This window comes from Bombina bombina, chromosome 6 (assembly GCF_027579735.1).
Source record: "Bombina bombina isolate aBomBom1 chromosome 6, aBomBom1.pri, whole genome shotgun sequence".
NCBI lineage: Eukaryota > Metazoa > Chordata > Amphibia > Anura > Bombinatoridae > Bombina > Bombina bombina.
In genome coordinates, this window is record NC_069504.1 from 953,212,367 (window position 1) to 953,226,645 (window position 14,279).

The 14,279-nt window shown below is 36.8% G+C and overlaps 1 protein-coding gene across 1 annotated transcript in view; it reads right to left on the reverse strand.

Annotated features, from left to right (window-relative positions):
- Positions 1–14,273, reverse strand: part of NDUFA2 (NADH:ubiquinone oxidoreductase subunit A2) — a 51,898-nt gene extending 37,625 nt beyond the window's left edge. Inside the window, exons 1-2 of the mRNA XM_053718600.1 lie at positions 14,101–14,273; positions 6,102–6,208 (exon numbers count right to left, since the gene is read on the reverse strand). Of these exons, the coding sequence (XP_053574575.1) occupies positions 6,102–6,208; positions 14,101–14,204 (211 nt within the window). The 5' untranslated portion in view covers positions 14,205–14,273. The remainder of the gene's footprint in view (positions 1–6,101; positions 6,209–14,100) is intronic.
- Between the last annotated feature and the right edge of the window lie 6 nt (positions 14,274–14,279).

Below are 14,279 nucleotides of genomic sequence, written 5' to 3' on the forward strand. Positions count from 1 at the left end.
TCTAAAGATCTAAAGAGACATTAACTGTTCTTAACATATCTGATTTTGAATTGACCAAAGAACATATTTCACTATTGTCTAAGGGTCTAAGTTTTGCTCCAACAAGTAATTTATCGGCCTTTAGAACCCTTTTAGATGTGAATAAATTAATTTGAAAGCTTACTTTAAAAAAGTTCTTTGATCTACAGAATCAGGGTCAGATGTCACACACTGACCAACAGGGGGAACGTGAAGGTTTAAATGTTGGGGCACCTGAATTTCTCTCTTGTATGCATCTTAATTTCAGTGATAATATTGCCTTAGCTCAGCTACAGAGTCTAGAAAATGAGTTTGGGCATAAGGACTGTGATATTCCCTTGCCAACTAAACGCACTTCTGATGTTTACCCCATTCATTTTAGGGGTCCAGCATTGAATCTATATCAGAAGCGCATTGAGAAAGAATTATTGCAGTTGGAGGAAGAGGTTAAATCTCAAAGAAATGTTTGTAACTTAACTTGTAAAGAGAGAGAAGCTTTGATTTCACTTGAAAACAAAGATATTGTGATCAGGTCTTCAGACAAGGGTGGGAATGTTGTTGTACTTAAAGGGACATTATACACTCATTTTTTCTTTGCATAAATGTTTTGTAGATCTATTTAAATAGCCCATAAAGTTTTTTTTTTAAATAAATGTATAGTTTTGCTTATTTTTAAATAACATTGCTCTTATTTTCAGACTCCTAACCAAGCCCCAAAGTTTTATGTGAATACCGTCAGCTACCTTCTCCAGCTTGCTCATGTTTGTGTAAAGGGTCTTTTCATATGCAAAATAAGGGGGAGGGGGGGAGTGTCTTATTTGCCACTTGCAGTGGGCTTTCCAGCTACCTTTTCAACAGAGCCAAACTAACAGTTTCTAAGTAAGTTTTTAAACAGTTTTATACCAGTATCTGTGCATCTTATTCTTTATAGTAGTGTCTATTACATGCAGTTATATGAAAATGAGTGTATACTGTCCCTTTAATAAAACTAACTATGTCAATGAAAGCTTGAGACAGCTCTTAGACATAACTACATACAGAAAGTTGCACACTAATCCCACCCTTGCCTTTAGATCTAAGATGTCCAAAATTCTTGACCAAGCTGTTGCCTGGGATTATTGGACAGGACTTTGGTAGAGTCATTGATACCTGAGCATCCACGCATTCCCATTTTCCATTATTTACCAAAAACCCACAAGAGTGTTGTTAATCCCCCTGGACGCCCCATAATTTCTGGGATTGGGTTCTTGTTTGAACCAACATCTGAGTGGATTGATTCTATTTTACAGCCTCTTGTACAGAATCTAAAAGATTCTAGTCATGTATTAAAGATGGTTTCAAATATTCAATGGGAGAGTAATTTCAAATGGTTTGTTCATTGTATTCCTGTATACCGCATTCTCTTGGTATACAGGCTGTAAATCATTTTTGGGATTGTCACACCAGATTTTCAAATGAGAATAAGGTCTTTCTATGTGAGGTGGTTGACTTTCTCTTAAAGCATATTTTTTTTCTACGTTTGATAGAGAAATCTACATACAGATTTGCGGAACTGCCATGGGGGCAAAATTTGCTCCCTCTTTCGCAAACCTGTATGTAGGTTGGTGGGAATCTGCCTACTTGTATACTGATGACAATACATTCAAGGACAGCATAGTGATGTATATGCGGTTCACTGATGACTTGATCTTTGTCATCAAGGAGCCATTTGATTATGACAAATTTAAAGAATCTTAATTTCAATGATCTCAATTTAAGATTTGTTGGTGATCCTCCTACTGACTCAGTGAATTTTTTGGATTTGAATTTACGGGGAGATGTCGCCAGTGTTAGGGTCATCAGTGACACTTATCGCAATCCAACCTCTGGGAATACCATCTTGCATACCCAATCATGTCACCTACCACATTTGGTGAGGTCCATTCCCAGAGGTCAGTTTTTGAGATTATGTCGGAACACTAACTCAGATGAGTTGTTTGACAGTGAAGCTAAAGCCTTAATTGTACGCCTACAAGCTAGGGGTTATAACAAAAAACAACTGGATAATATCTATGATGAGGTTAAGAAATTAAGACAAAGTGATTTGCTTATTGGTACAAAGAACTAATAATAATACACAAGATAAAGTTGTTTTTACAACGGAGTACTCTAGTCAATTCTATAAGGCGTGTTCTATACTCAGGAACAATTTAAATATATTGAAGGAGGACAGTGCTCTATCCAGTGTAATTAAAACTTGTAAGTTTGTTCCCAAGAAACCTGTTACTTTATCCACTAAACTAGCTCCTACTCTTGTATGCAAAGGCACTCCTAGTAACAGCGAATGGCTAAGGAGGAAAGGGACATATAGATGTGGTAATGGCACTTGCATTACCTGCGGGGTTTTTTGAGTGTTGGTGATTTGTTTAGATGCACAGTAACCAATGAGGAATTCTCCAGTAAATGTTGCGGCAATTGTCAGAGTTCATTTGTGGTTTATTTACTTGAGTGCAAGGTTTGTTTTCTTCAGTATGTTGGTCAGACCTCTAGAGAGTTGAGGTCCCGAGTAAGGGAACATGTCAGAGATACAAAGGAATTTGTCAAAGAATCTGCTATTGCCAGACACCATAACTTGTTCCATATGACAAATATCTTTAATATTTAAGTTAAAGTGATTGACAAAGTAGTCCCACCCCCTAAGAGGTGGTGATAAATACAAGCTGTTACATAAACAGAAGTTGTACTGGATTTATAAAATTGCGAACCATTATCCCCACAGGGTTGAACCGAGAATGGGATATGAGCTATTTTATAGATTAGCGCTTTAGCTCTGTTTACGGTATTATTTGTTCACCTGTATGTAAATTGTCATGCTACATTTATTAGTAGCAGTATTTTGTGGAACCAGTATTTGTAATATACCCTTTATGCACAGAGCCAATGTATTATAGTAATGTTTTCCAAGGAGTCCTTAATGTCATAAATAAGATCATGTCTATTGATCAATAAAACAGAAAAAATAAAATAGAATAAAATAAAACAAAATAAATTAAATAGTATAGGTTGAAGTAAATTCCTCTGATTGTAGATTTATTGACAAGTATTGTATTAATTATTAACTACAGTTGTGAATATAAATTGCTCATTTACAAAAATTGACACTTATGAATTATTTTTATTATTTATTTCATTATTTATTCTCATTCTTTTTTCTACAATAGGCTAACATTGCATGCAATGATATAATATACTTAGTTTGAATCTTTGATTCTGACTTCACTTATATTTTTTTCTTTAATGGCACTTTTTTTTGTCCCATATACGTTTCATCTGTTGGGGGTTTAAATAATATATCCTTGTCATTTTTTTTTATCAAATGTCATTTTGGGTATAGTTTCTCTTGTATTTAGAATACCTTTGAATGTGCTTGTGTTTACTCTTAGTAATGTGTAATATATCTCTGCAGCTTGTACATATGTTTTTTTACTTGTGTCAGATGTTTTTAATAAGTTTTGATTACAGGCTAATCAGGTCCCTTTAAATATGGAGCCTGAGCAGTATCACATATGCTATGATTAAGTGCCTGGTGTGGCACGAAACTAGTCAAGTTTCCTGATATGTATCTGTATTTTAAAAGTCAATACAGTTTCTACTTTTTTCAGCCTTCTATCTGGTGCCTTTTGCAGTGCAGCTGCATCTTTTTTTCCTTTTACTGCCTACTCCAAGCCTTCCTGGAGAAAGAAAATTCCCAGGAATCCGGACCCAACTCCAAGAGAAACCCTTGGATTTAAACCAATAAGATATTTACTCTAAATCTTATGGAAAACCTTTTAGTAATTAGCATGCAAGCCTGAAACATGGACTTAAAGACCGAGGCAGAAAACACACGCCTACACCGACTAAGCGATTAATATCCAAGCAGTAAGCTTTAGAGAAAATAAAATAAGGGACCCTATTCAGAAGGTCCTTACTCAGAAACAGTCTCCAAGGAGGGAGAGGAGACCATTACTCTAGGTCTGCATACCAGATCCTGCGAGGCCATGCAGGAGCTAATAAAATAATCGCCTTTCTCCTGCTAAAAAACAATAACTCATGAAAGGAGAGAAAAACAGAGGAATTAGATATGCAAGACTGATTCCTAAGAAAACAACCACCAGAAAATTTAGCAAGGTAGTCTGCGATCACATGACCCTGAACTTAACCACATAAGCTTGGCAGTCTGTCGAGACGGCAGTAGCCAACTCCAGAAACACCCATTTTAGGGTTTACCTGGAAGACACCTCCGGACAGAGAACCACTCGCCGGAGTGAATTATCAGACCGATTAAAAATCCAAATCGCTACCCCCTAAAGAGAGGAGAAGAAACAGCCACTGTGAATTGCCACTGAACAATCAAATCACCTCCTACAAGACTAAGGAACTCAGAGTTCCCCCCTTGTAGATGAATTAAGTCAGTTGTCATTAAATTGGCATTTCATCTCTGAGGCCAAGCCATCAGAGTAAAGTAACTTGCCCTCATACTTAAAGGAGGAACGCAGACACTTCCGAGAATAAAAATCCCCATGACTTCCAGGAATGTTTCCAGAAGCACGCACCCTGAGACAGGTACTCCTGAAAACCAGTACCGGAGGAAGACTCATCCACTGATCCCGATCCACCGAGACTCTGGCATTCTCCATTTTAGACAAACTAGCAAAGGAAATGACATCTATGGAAACCATAATAGCAATTCCCACCCAACCATCTGGTTGCAAAACTACTAAGCTATCCACTGAACCACCAAAGATTGCCGATGGCCGGACAGAAGACAGCAGGAAGAACAAAAAGGGAAAAACTCCTTGATTGCCTGGTCCCAGATAAAGATAGTCTGATAGAATCTATGAAGATCCCCCATAAATCACCCTTGCAGATGGAGTAAAGAAACTCCTTTCCAGAATCATTTCCGATAGGAAAGAAGACTGGACAAGGTATCTTGGGAAAAAAAAAAAAAAAAAAAAAAAAAAAAAAGAGAGATTGCTCGAAGGTAGGATGACACCTGATCCTATTCCGAGACCTAGAAGCCCCTCTAGGTTGACGAAACTCAGAAACTTGAGAAGATATGGATCATGGGAAAAAATATATATACACACACATCCCTCATTACTTCACCTCTTCCTTGTACTATAGGCAAAGAGAATGACTGGGGGTTGTGGGTAGGGAAGTGATACTTACCAGCTTTGCTGTGGTGCTCTTTGCCTCCTCCTGCTGGCCAGGAGTGATATTCCCCAACAGTAATTGATGATGATCCGTGGACTCACTGTGTCATTAGAAAGAAATATACCTTAAGGAAGAATTCCCAATACATTATAAACTCTGCAGCTGGTATAACAAGTTATTTGTAAACAAATTAAAAGAAAACTAATTTTAAAGTAGACTGTCCTCTTTACATTCTTAGATCACATTCCAGCTGAAAGACAGGTGATATGAACAAGAAAAATATCAATGGTGATTTTTTTTTTCTTGCTATTAACAGTTAACTTCTTTACAGGAATGTCATCTAGCACAGAAATCAACAGAAACAAGACAACCAACAATAGTACAAATACTAAACATTACTTTCTATCAACCCTACACCACTGTGTTTAAACCTCGCAAGAAGGATTAAACATACAGTAGAAGTGATGCTGGTCCCATCTGAGTCGTGTGACTAGCTCTGCCTATTGGAACATCTGCAGTTTCCACTCGGGACCAGCAGTGCTCTGCGGGTCCTGAGCAGTTCATCTACTGTGTTTAACCCCCACAAAGGGATTAAACAGACAGTAGAAGTGCTGCTGATACCATCTGAGTTGTGTGACTAGCTCTGCTTATTGGATAATCTGCAGTTTCCGCTCCGCACCAGCAGTGCTCTGCGGGCCCTGAGCAGTTTTTCTGTGTTTACCCCCTTCGTAGGGGTTAAAAACAGTAGTGTAGGGTTGATGGTCTTGAAAAATGACATGCTGTTATAGCTCTTTAATTGCACTAGCAAAAATACTGTACACCTACAACTCGAGTACAAAGACCTTAGCAGCTATGCCATATGGTATCCAAATGGTTTACAGAAGGAATATTTAATTTCTCATACTCACCATAACGAGCCCAGAGTTTAGGTTGGACTCCAGAGCATTCTCTGATCAAGATAGGAAACTCGGGGTTGGCTTTTTTGAGTTCTACATAGTGCTGTTCAATAAAATCTCTGGCAAAAAAAAAGAAAGAAAAAAGAGATTAAATGTAAATTGTGGCAATTTTACAAGTGAAATTTGTAAACTGACAAATAGCTTAAATGGACATGAAGCCCAAATATAACTTCTATTATCTATTTTGCTTAGTTGAAAAGCATTAACGAGGTAGGCTCAGAGGCAGCACTGCAAAGAGCGAGCTACGGATTGGTGATTGCACGTTTATGCCTTTTGTAATTGGCTCACCCAATGTGTTCAGCTAGATTCCAGTAGTGTATTGCTGCTCCTTCAACAAAGGATACCAAGAGAATGAAGCAAATCTGATAATGGAAGTAAATTGGAAAGTTGAAATAAAAAATAGTATGCTCTGTCTGAATCATAACAACAAGAAAAACGGAGCACCGGCTTGGTAAAATTTGCAAATGCTTTATTCCAAAACCTGTTAAATTATTTCCAGCAGGAAACACAAAGTGGGATGTTGTCAAAAATAGGAGTCAACTAGTCCAGCTGACATGTTTCAGCTTTATGCCGTTTTCAAAGCTGATGGCTACGGAGGAAAATATATATATATATATATATATATATATATATATATATACACACACACACATATACACGTGCAAAAGAAACTATACAATTCCCAAGGTAAACTACGGTTGAATCAGGCTCTCCTTCCTGTGAGGATCAACACAGAGATTATCTCATCAGCCTGTAATACAGAGATTATTTTACCAGTCTGGATCTACATACTCCAAGGAGGTGGATGTTGCATGTGAACAACTTTGGAGGAGAGAAGTGGATGTGAACTATTCTACCACTACATACTCCAAAAAGGTGGATGGAATTATAAAAGGCAGCTTCCAGCATATCAGATACACCAGCATCAGAACCCTATTAACCCCTTGCAGAGCGGCAATTTACCTCATCTGATTGAGGTAGATTCTGGTAAGGGGATACACATCTTCAGAAAGTCATAAGTGGACTTTTTATATATAATTTAAGTGTCCCTTATTTTCATGTGTTCTGTGTGTTATTTGTCTTATAATAGAATATTTTAAGCGCTGTTTCCACTTTCTTTTCTGGAATTGTATACTGAATTGGTATATTATATATATATATATATATATATATAAAAAAGAAAGGGGCAGGGTGGCGCAGAAAACTCAAACTAAAAAATATATAATGAATAAATAAAATATAATACAGTTTATAGTAAAATATTATAGCAATACGAAGTTATAAAAAAAAATATATATAAAATAAATAGTATAATATATAGTGTATAGTGTTACAAATGTCCATAAGCTATAAGAAATCCTAAACGATCAGAGGTAATCAGGAGCACATCAAAATACGGAGAGCAAAGTCTTCAGATGTTAGTCCCCTATTAGATGTGCACTTACTTGAATGAACCTCAATCACATGAGGTAAGAATGTAGCACTTTCATAAAAGAGTGAGGCACTCCCTGCAGAAAAGATTGAATGATCTACTGGATCTCCCAGAGTGCAGGCTTCTGTATCTTGGAATATGGATAGTAGAATCCTCCAAATGTCCTCGTGCTCTCTTTAGTAAGTAGTAACTTCCAATTCCAGTGTTGGTGTCTTTGTGTGGGCTGGACTATTGTTTTCTCTTCTATATATATATTTATATATATCAATCAATCAGGGCTGGGCGATATGGGGGGGAAATAGATAAAGCGTATCCTGATGTGTCCGTCTGATAATGTGTGGCCATAAAGAAGTTGTTGTCAACAACTTCTTTATGGCCACACATTATCAGACGGACACATCAGGATACGCTTTATCTATTTCCCCCCCATATCGCCCAGCCCTGATTGATTGATATATATAAATATATATATAGAAGAGAAAACAATAGTCCAGCCCACACAAAGACACCAACACTGGAATTGGAAGTTACTACTTACTAAAGAGAGCACAAGGACATTTGGAGGATTCTACTATCCATATTCCAAGATACAGAAGCCTGCACTCTGGGAGATCCAGTAGATCATTCAATCTTTTCTACAGGGAGTGCCTCACTCTTTTATGAAAGTGCTACATTCTTACCTCATGTGATTGAGGTTCATTCAAGTAAGTGCACATCTAATAGGGGACTAACATCTGAAGACTTTGCTCTCCGTATTTTGATGTGCTCCTGATTACCTCTGATCGTTTAGGATTTCTTATAGCTTATGGACATTTGTAACACTATACACTATATATTATACTATTTATTTTATATATATATTTTTTTATAACTTCGTATTGCTATAATATTTTACTATAAACTGTATTATATTTTATTTATTCATTATATATTTTTTAGTTTGAGTTTTCTGCGCCACCCTGCCCCTTTCTTTTTATGTTCTTTATTGAGGAGTGATAGGTCTCCTCTGCTATTTTGGGTTTTGGCAGCTGGATACTTCTTACTGAAAATATATATACTTTTATGAGGTGCTGGGTATAGAGTATATACCTTGTGGCATAGCTTTTATTTGACTGTGAGCGCCCAGGAGTGATTCAGTGGATTCTTTCTACTGGTTCATTTATCTTTTGTTATATATATATATATATATATATATATATATATATATATATATATATATATAAAAAAAAGCACTGATATGTGAATATGAAACAGTCATGAAATAGTTAAAGGGATACTAACCCCTCATTTTTTCTTTCATGATTCAGATAGAGCATGCAATTTTAAGCAACTTTTTAATTTACTCCTATTATCAATTTGTCTTTGTTCTCATGTTAACTTGATTTGAAAAAGCAGTAATAAAAGGTTAGGAGCCGGCCCATTTTTTAGTTCAGCACCTTGGTAGAGCTGCTGATTGGTTTGCTACATTTAGCCACAAATCAGCAAGTTCTACCCATGTGCTGAACAAAAAATGGTCTAGCTCTAAAGCTTACAGTACTGCTTTTTCAAATCAAGATAGCATGAGAACAAAGAAAAATTGATAATAGGAGTAAATTAGAAAGGTGCTTAAAATCTCATGCTCTATCTGAATCATGAAATAAAAAAATTGGGTTTAGTATCCCTTTAATACGTTGTACACTTATTGTTGTCCGATAGGAGTCTTTTACTCGTTTTAAGAGGTGGGGGTGTTTTCCTCCGTAGCCATCAGCTTTGATAACGGCGTAAAGCCGAAACATGTCAGCTGGACTAGTTGACCCCTATTTTTGACAACATCCCACTTTGTGTTTCCTGCTGGAAATAATTGTTAACAAGTTTGAAATAAAGCATTTGCAAATTTTAGAAAGCCGGTGCTCCACATTTCTTGGTTTTTTGTCTTGGATGTGACCAGCCCATAGCATGCAGCACGGCTCTTAAAGTGAAAGTCTATCATAGATTTGTTATTGTTTTAAAAGATAGATAATCCCTTTATTACCCATTCCCCAGTTTTGCATAACCAATACAGATATATTAATATACTTTACCTCCGATTACCTTGTATCTAGGAACCTTCTTCCAGCCCCCTGATCACACGACTGTGACTATTATCTATTGTCTTAAATTTAGCATTGTTTTGTGCTAAATCTTAACCTTTTCACGCCGTTATGTCGTTGTATTCCGTCACAACGGCACTGGTCTTTAAAGCTGTTATGACGGAATACAACGTCATAGCTAACTGCTGTCCTGAAGCCTACTGCGCTTGCAGGATTTGATCGCGGTCTGGAGGGCATTCCTAGCGTCATAGGGACGCCCCCCAGACCTGATCCCATAATTGAAATCTTGCGATTGTGATCTTTTTAACCCGGTCACAAAAGGGTTAAATAACCCCCTGTGCCTGAACACAGTGTTATTTATATGGCCCATGTGTACTTTATATCTCTGTGTTGAAAAGAGATTTAAAAAGCATGTGAAAAGAGGCAGCGCTCAAAGGTTTAGAAATTAGCCTATGAGCCTACCTATGTTTAGTTTAAACTAAGAATACCAAGAGAAAAAAGCAAATTTGATGATAAAAATAAATTGGAAAGTTGATTAAAATTAAAAGTCCTATCTGAATAATGAAAGTTTAATTTATACTAGAATGTCACTTTAAAAGGATTACTTTCTGTTATAATTTTTAAGCTAAACAACTAACATATTAAAGTTAATTAACATTAATTAAAACCTAACAGGCATAGAAAATATTTACTTACAGGAGTGGCCCTTTAAGGGTATTTCCCTAGCACTTTCCCACAGCCCAGCGGCAGGCCTAACTGCTTTACTACCGTTGCCCAATACGGATCAAGAAAGCGGACAACAACCCCCTGATCGTGATGTCTGGGGAGGGATTGGACAGTTGGAATTTTCGGATGTTCCCACAGATGGTGAGGAGAATTGCCCGCCAGTACAACGGTGTTCTATAGAGAAAGCGCAGCCGGATTCAACTTCTCCCTAGGACCGGACTGATCACAAGATTGGGGGAAAGACCAAATATTGAACTAATACGTTTTTGGGACTGTACCCTTTACGTATCACTATAGGGGACATAACGCTACAATCTGGTTGGATCGCAACTGTGTTATAGTTATTCATATTCGGGCACATTACTCATAGAGGGGAGATTTCCCTTTCTCCACTCTGCCAGAAACATGAAACATTTTTGGGTTTCCTGTCCCTTTAAGGCCAAGTAAAGTTTGTATAGCTTTTCATACACACAGAATATTCCAAAACAAAAAAAGGTAACGAGTCAGAAGTAACGCTTTGTAAGTTATGACATCCAACGATATACAAAACTAAACAAATGCCAATGGTCTGCATTGTTTGGCTCTGGATATATTCATACAAAAGAACACGCAAATATCTGTTCAAATCCAGATACTGCACTTTTGTACAAATTTATCCAGCGCTAAAAATAAGCTAGTTTCTTCATCTCTCTTATGGTAAAGAAATGCTGATTTGCATATCCCTAAAAGACATCCTGACTTCAGGACTTTACTACGACCTACATTAAATGGATATATTTATCAAGAGTATATAAATACATAAAACCAAAAATATTTCTTTCATGATTTAGACGTTGTAAAATAAATTTAAAAAACAACAAAACCTTTTCAATTGGTTTCTATTATAACATTTACTTTTTAGTATCCTTTATTTAAAAGCAGGTAGGTAGGCTCAGGAGCATGCACGTTACCGAAGCACTATATTGCAGCAAATTTGATTAATTATAATAATGTCATATTTGCAAGAGCACTAGATGTTCTCTGCTATGTAGTGCTCCAGACACAAGAATGTGACCTACCTAGGTATGCTCTTCAACAAAGAAAATTTGATAGTAGAAATGAATTGGAAACGTAAAAAAAAAAAGTCTATGCAGTGTCTAAACGTTTAACAACAACAACAACAAAAAACGCCATAAAACTAAATGATTAGAAATCATTTTACACTAACATTTGTTTTGTTAATCAAGAGTAGTTCAGAAATGCACACCTTAAAAAGCCTAGTGGAATTTATAGTTTTACGGGTAAATTTAAATATAAAAAACACAATTGCATTTACTGCCACCTGTGAACATTCCAGAGGTAACCAAGTTCATAAATCTACAGTTTTAACTTAGGTGTTAAAATCTAACACTTATGACTACCGATCCAACACCTGCAGCTATTTATATCCATCTGTAGTCAAGTAGTCAGAAGCTGTCTATTTGCTCCTTTAACACCATTAGGAGGGGTAGGGATTACATAGGTGGGAGGGTAAGGGGGATCCTGCACTGCAGAACCATGAATACATTTAAAAAAAAAAAAAAAAAAAAAGTCATACTGGCAGACTGTCTGCCAGTACTTAGGATGGTGGACAAGAGTATGGGAAGTGTCAGGCGGGAGGGTAATCCCTGTATTAAAATACTATTTTTCTTACCAGTTAACCCCTTTACTGCCAGGAATTTCAGAAGTGTGGTGCACAGCTGCAATTAACAGACTTCTAATTGCTAAAAATGTATTGCAAAGCCATGTCTTCTATTTCTGAACAAAGGGGACCCCAGGGAACCTTTTACAACAATTTGTCTTATGACTGCAGTAGTTGTGTTTAAATAATTTCAGTGAGAAACCCAAAGTTTGTGAAAAAGTTATTTTAATATGATCACATCTGGCAGCGAAACAGTGGCATGAAATATAACAAAATGGGCCTAGATCAATACCTTTTGGTTGTGATATAAATGGTTCTGTTTAAATGGAATGATAGTAAAAAATGCTAAAAAAAAAATAAAAAATGTATTCTCTAAAATTCCAGGTAGCGAAGGGGTTATGGATGTTTTCGATGTATTCACGCAAGAGACTACCGAACTTCTTATATTATTTAACTCAATCTTTGGATTAAAACTGGCACTGAATAGAAAATATATACTGAGCACTGTGAGTATCCCATACATAACAAACAGTGCAGTATGTGACAGTTGACTTGAGAATGTACTGTTTCAGCTGTTTCTATTATACAAAAAAACCTGGTGGCCCACCTGTTTAGTGTCTAACAGCAGCAATTAAATGTCACAGACTGGGGGTGCACATAACTCCTGCTAGTGCTCCCAACTGTGACACCCCTGGCTTTCCAAAAATGTTCTAACCACTACAACATACGTACTCATTTGATTTTAAATACACCTTCATCCTTGCACCCTTAAGACCCAGTATACTGATAAATACATTTACAAGTGTGGTTTGTTGTTCTGTATTTGCAAACTACACTTTGTTCTGTATATGTCCAAAGAGATGTCCAGGTGTGAGCACAACTAACTTCATAAAAAAAAATAAAAAAAAAAAATAGGGTAAGGTCCCAAATTTAAAGCAGTCTGCAATGCAGCTCTGTCACTACAAACTGATGCACATCATGCAGTGGTCCACTTTGATGACTAGCTGTACAACTATAAATATATCAAAAATAATTTAAAGACAGTGGTCAAAATTGAATGTAATGATTCAGATAAAAGCGTTTTCAAACCTGTCCTTGGACTCCCTAACAGGCCAGACTTTCAGGATACCCGAACTTGAGCCCAGGTGAAATAATCAGATGGACAGTAAACCTGGTTATTAACCTGTTATCACCCCCAAGTGATTCTGAAAATCTGACCTGTTTGGGAGGCCTGGGGAAAGGTTTGAAAATCCCTAAAATAGAGCAAGTCATTTTAAACAACTTTCCAATTTATTTCTATCACCACATTTACCTTGTTCCTTTTGTATCCTTTGTTGAAAGGCATACCTAGGTAGGCTTAGAAGCCATGCACTATACTCAGCTTAACACATGACATTATACTATATACGGTATTAACACTCACATTCTTTCTTTTCACACACATATCGTACTTCGAATTTGCCACTATAATGTCAAAATCCTTTAACACCATAGGTGTATATAAAGGTTTTGCCTGCAAAGCATTTACTTTCCCAACCATTTTAAAGGGATATGAAACCCATTTTTTGGTAAAATTCAGACAGTGTATACAATTAAAAAGAAAAAAAAAACATCATTACAATGGTATTTATTGTTGGTAGTGAGATGAGCAAGCTGTTGAAATTACGTCCCTGTTTTTCAACAAAGGATACCAGAGAACAAAGAAAATATACTATAAGTAAATTAGAAAGTGGTTTAAAATTGCCCGATCTGTCCGAATCATGAAAGAAAATAATTGTGGTTTCGTGACACTTTAATCCGTGTACGAAATTCTGTCATGCTCTTTAGATATTGCTTTCAGCAAATGCAATGTATATTTTATGGTAAAACAACGTATAGCCAAATAATATTGAACTCTACAACAGAAATAATAACCACATTTGCATTCATTGACTACATACGCTATATAGTGCATCACACATACGTGCACAGTAAGTGACATTCAGGGAAGGTGACCCATCTCCCGGCTGTACCCCGAATAAAAGAGAATGCTAAGCCCCCAGCTGCGCAGCTCCCTGCTCTCACCTCACACCCTGGCTGCCCGCCGACTTCTGGCACAAGTGGATCCGGATCTCTCTGAGGTTTTTGCTCAAATTTGACCCAATACTTCTCAACACAGTGGCCGCCATCTTTCTCCTCTGGCTTCCTCCAATCAGCGGGGCCGGTGCTTCAGCCAATCACTGCTTGTTTATGTCTCTTCAATA